The sequence below is a fragment of the Nannizzia gypsea genome, genomic scaffold (assembly GCF_000150975.2).
Source record: "Nannizzia gypsea CBS 118893 supercont1.18 genomic scaffold, whole genome shotgun sequence".
NCBI classification, from domain to species: Eukaryota; Fungi; Ascomycota; class Eurotiomycetes; order Onygenales; family Arthrodermataceae; genus Nannizzia; species Nannizzia gypsea.
In genome coordinates, this window is record NW_003345184.1 from 1 (window position 1) to 2,010 (window position 2,010).

Below are 2,010 nucleotides of genomic sequence, written 5' to 3' on the forward strand. Positions count from 1 at the left end.
TTATTTCGGAAATTACCGGAATCGAAAAGTCCCGCAACGTGGCATACATTACGACAGGCTAATGATCGATTTCCGGATTGACTGACGGAAGACCACCTACCTCATTTCCTTTTAGTTGAAAAAAACGGACAGCACCCGGATTACGGCATACATACTCCTGAGACAAGTATTTGCGAATCACGGACTACCAGACGAAATTATATCAGACAGAGATACGAGATTCATGAGCAAGTTTTGGATGACACTTACCGAACGAATGGGGATTGAACAGAAAGCGTCTACGGCGTATCACCCTCAAACTGACGGACAAAGTGAACGAATGAATCAGACTGTGGAACAATATCTGAGATGTTACATCAACCATGAACAGAACAATTGGGTTGAATTACTACCAATGGCACAGCTCGCCTACAACGGAGCTAAGGCAGCCTCGACAGGCATAACACCTTTCTTTGCAAATTACGGAAGAGAACCGGAAACGATAAAAATACCCAGAAAAGCGAAGACTCACGCACGAGAAGCGGAGATATCGGCAGAAAAACTACGATTACTACACGAAAATATGAAAAGAGATTCGGAATTCTTGAGTTACAGGATGAGTAACTACTACGACAAGCAACGCATGGAAGCGCCAACCTTTGAAAGGGGAGAGAAAGTATTCCTACTACGGCGGAATATCAAAACATTGAGACCAAACGACAAACTGGATCATCGAAAAATCGGACCATTCAAGATTTTGGAGAAAACCGGACAAGTTAACTACAAACTCCAACTACCGGAACATATGAAAATACACCCAGTATTTCACGTCTCATTAATCGAAAAAGCACCCCAGAACGCCAAACCATACGAACCAGAAATCCAACAAGAAAACCAAGAACAAGAATACGAAGTGGAAAGAATCCTAGACGAGAAAAGGATTAACGGAAAGATTCACTACTTAGTGAAATGGAAAGGCTACGACGATTCAGAAAACACTTACGAGCCTATGCGGAACCTTCAGAACGCGACTCAGGCGATTGAGAAGTACCACCAGAGGAGAGATTCTCAAGAAGAGCCTCGAGAGAAGGATCACGAGAAGAGGAGGAGCCCAAAACGGCCTCGTCACGCTGAGTAAGACCGGAAACAGCGGACAAGGAAGCCGTCGCTCGCACACGGATTTGCCAATTTTCCTCCATGACAACAGCTAACTCCTGTTGAGCTTTCGACAGCTGAGACTGGAGCTCACGGACCCGATTCAGATGAAAGCGAACATTGGTATCTGAATTCCCCAGACGATATTGACGCCAGAAGTTTTCTTCTTCCCAGCGATTCCACGAAGACAAGCGGCCAACGCAGGCGCAGTTCTTGCGAAGACAAGAGGAACAACTTTTACTGGAAGAATCCATCACAAGGCACGGAGTCGAAGAAAAGAAGCAGCTATCACAAGAGAACTCTGCCAAGGAACCATATTGGTCAATAACAGCGGCAAGACGAGCACGCTCAGGAGCACGGTTACGAGGAGCACGAATGGACTTAGAAGCACGCGCCATGATGAAAGAAAGACTTACTGAACCCAACACAACGGGAAGACACTCACTATTTATGCAAGAGGAAGACTGAGGAAACGATCGGGACGATTCGTTAAGAGAGGAGGGGATGATGTTACAGACCACCTGCGGCGCAACCCCGATAAATACGCTCATTGGACAAACAAGGTTACGGGACGGAAGAACCCAGGAACTCCCCAGGTCACGTGACGACTGGAGAGGTCCCAAATGCCAAGACCATGGACAGGTCCATGATGGGACCTCAGGGAGGAGGTCCAACCTGGGACCTCAGGACAACAGGTCCACATGGGACCTGAGGAACATTCGAAGGATGAGGGACCTGATATAGCACATGTATATAAGGGCACTCATCGCCCACTTGATTTCGAGTTATCTTCTGATACTCAAGATCAAAGCCAACTTCATAGCAAGCCATAGCTTTACAGCACTAGTCAATACACATACACTTCCCTTTGTCTAT

The 2,010-nt window shown here is 46.5% G+C and overlaps 1 protein-coding gene across 1 annotated transcript; it reads left to right on the top strand.

Moving 5' to 3' along the window:
- Positions 1-115: 115 nt before the first annotated feature.
- Positions 116-1,117, top strand: MGYG_09215 (hypothetical protein; the record flags this gene model as incomplete). The annotated part of the gene is made up of 1 exon (XM_003168975.1): positions 116-1,117. One exon carries the CDS (start codon positions 116-118, stop codon positions 1,115-1,117), a length of 1,002 nt encoding a protein of 333 aa, XP_003169023.1.
- Between the last annotated feature and the right edge of the window lie 893 nt (positions 1,118-2,010).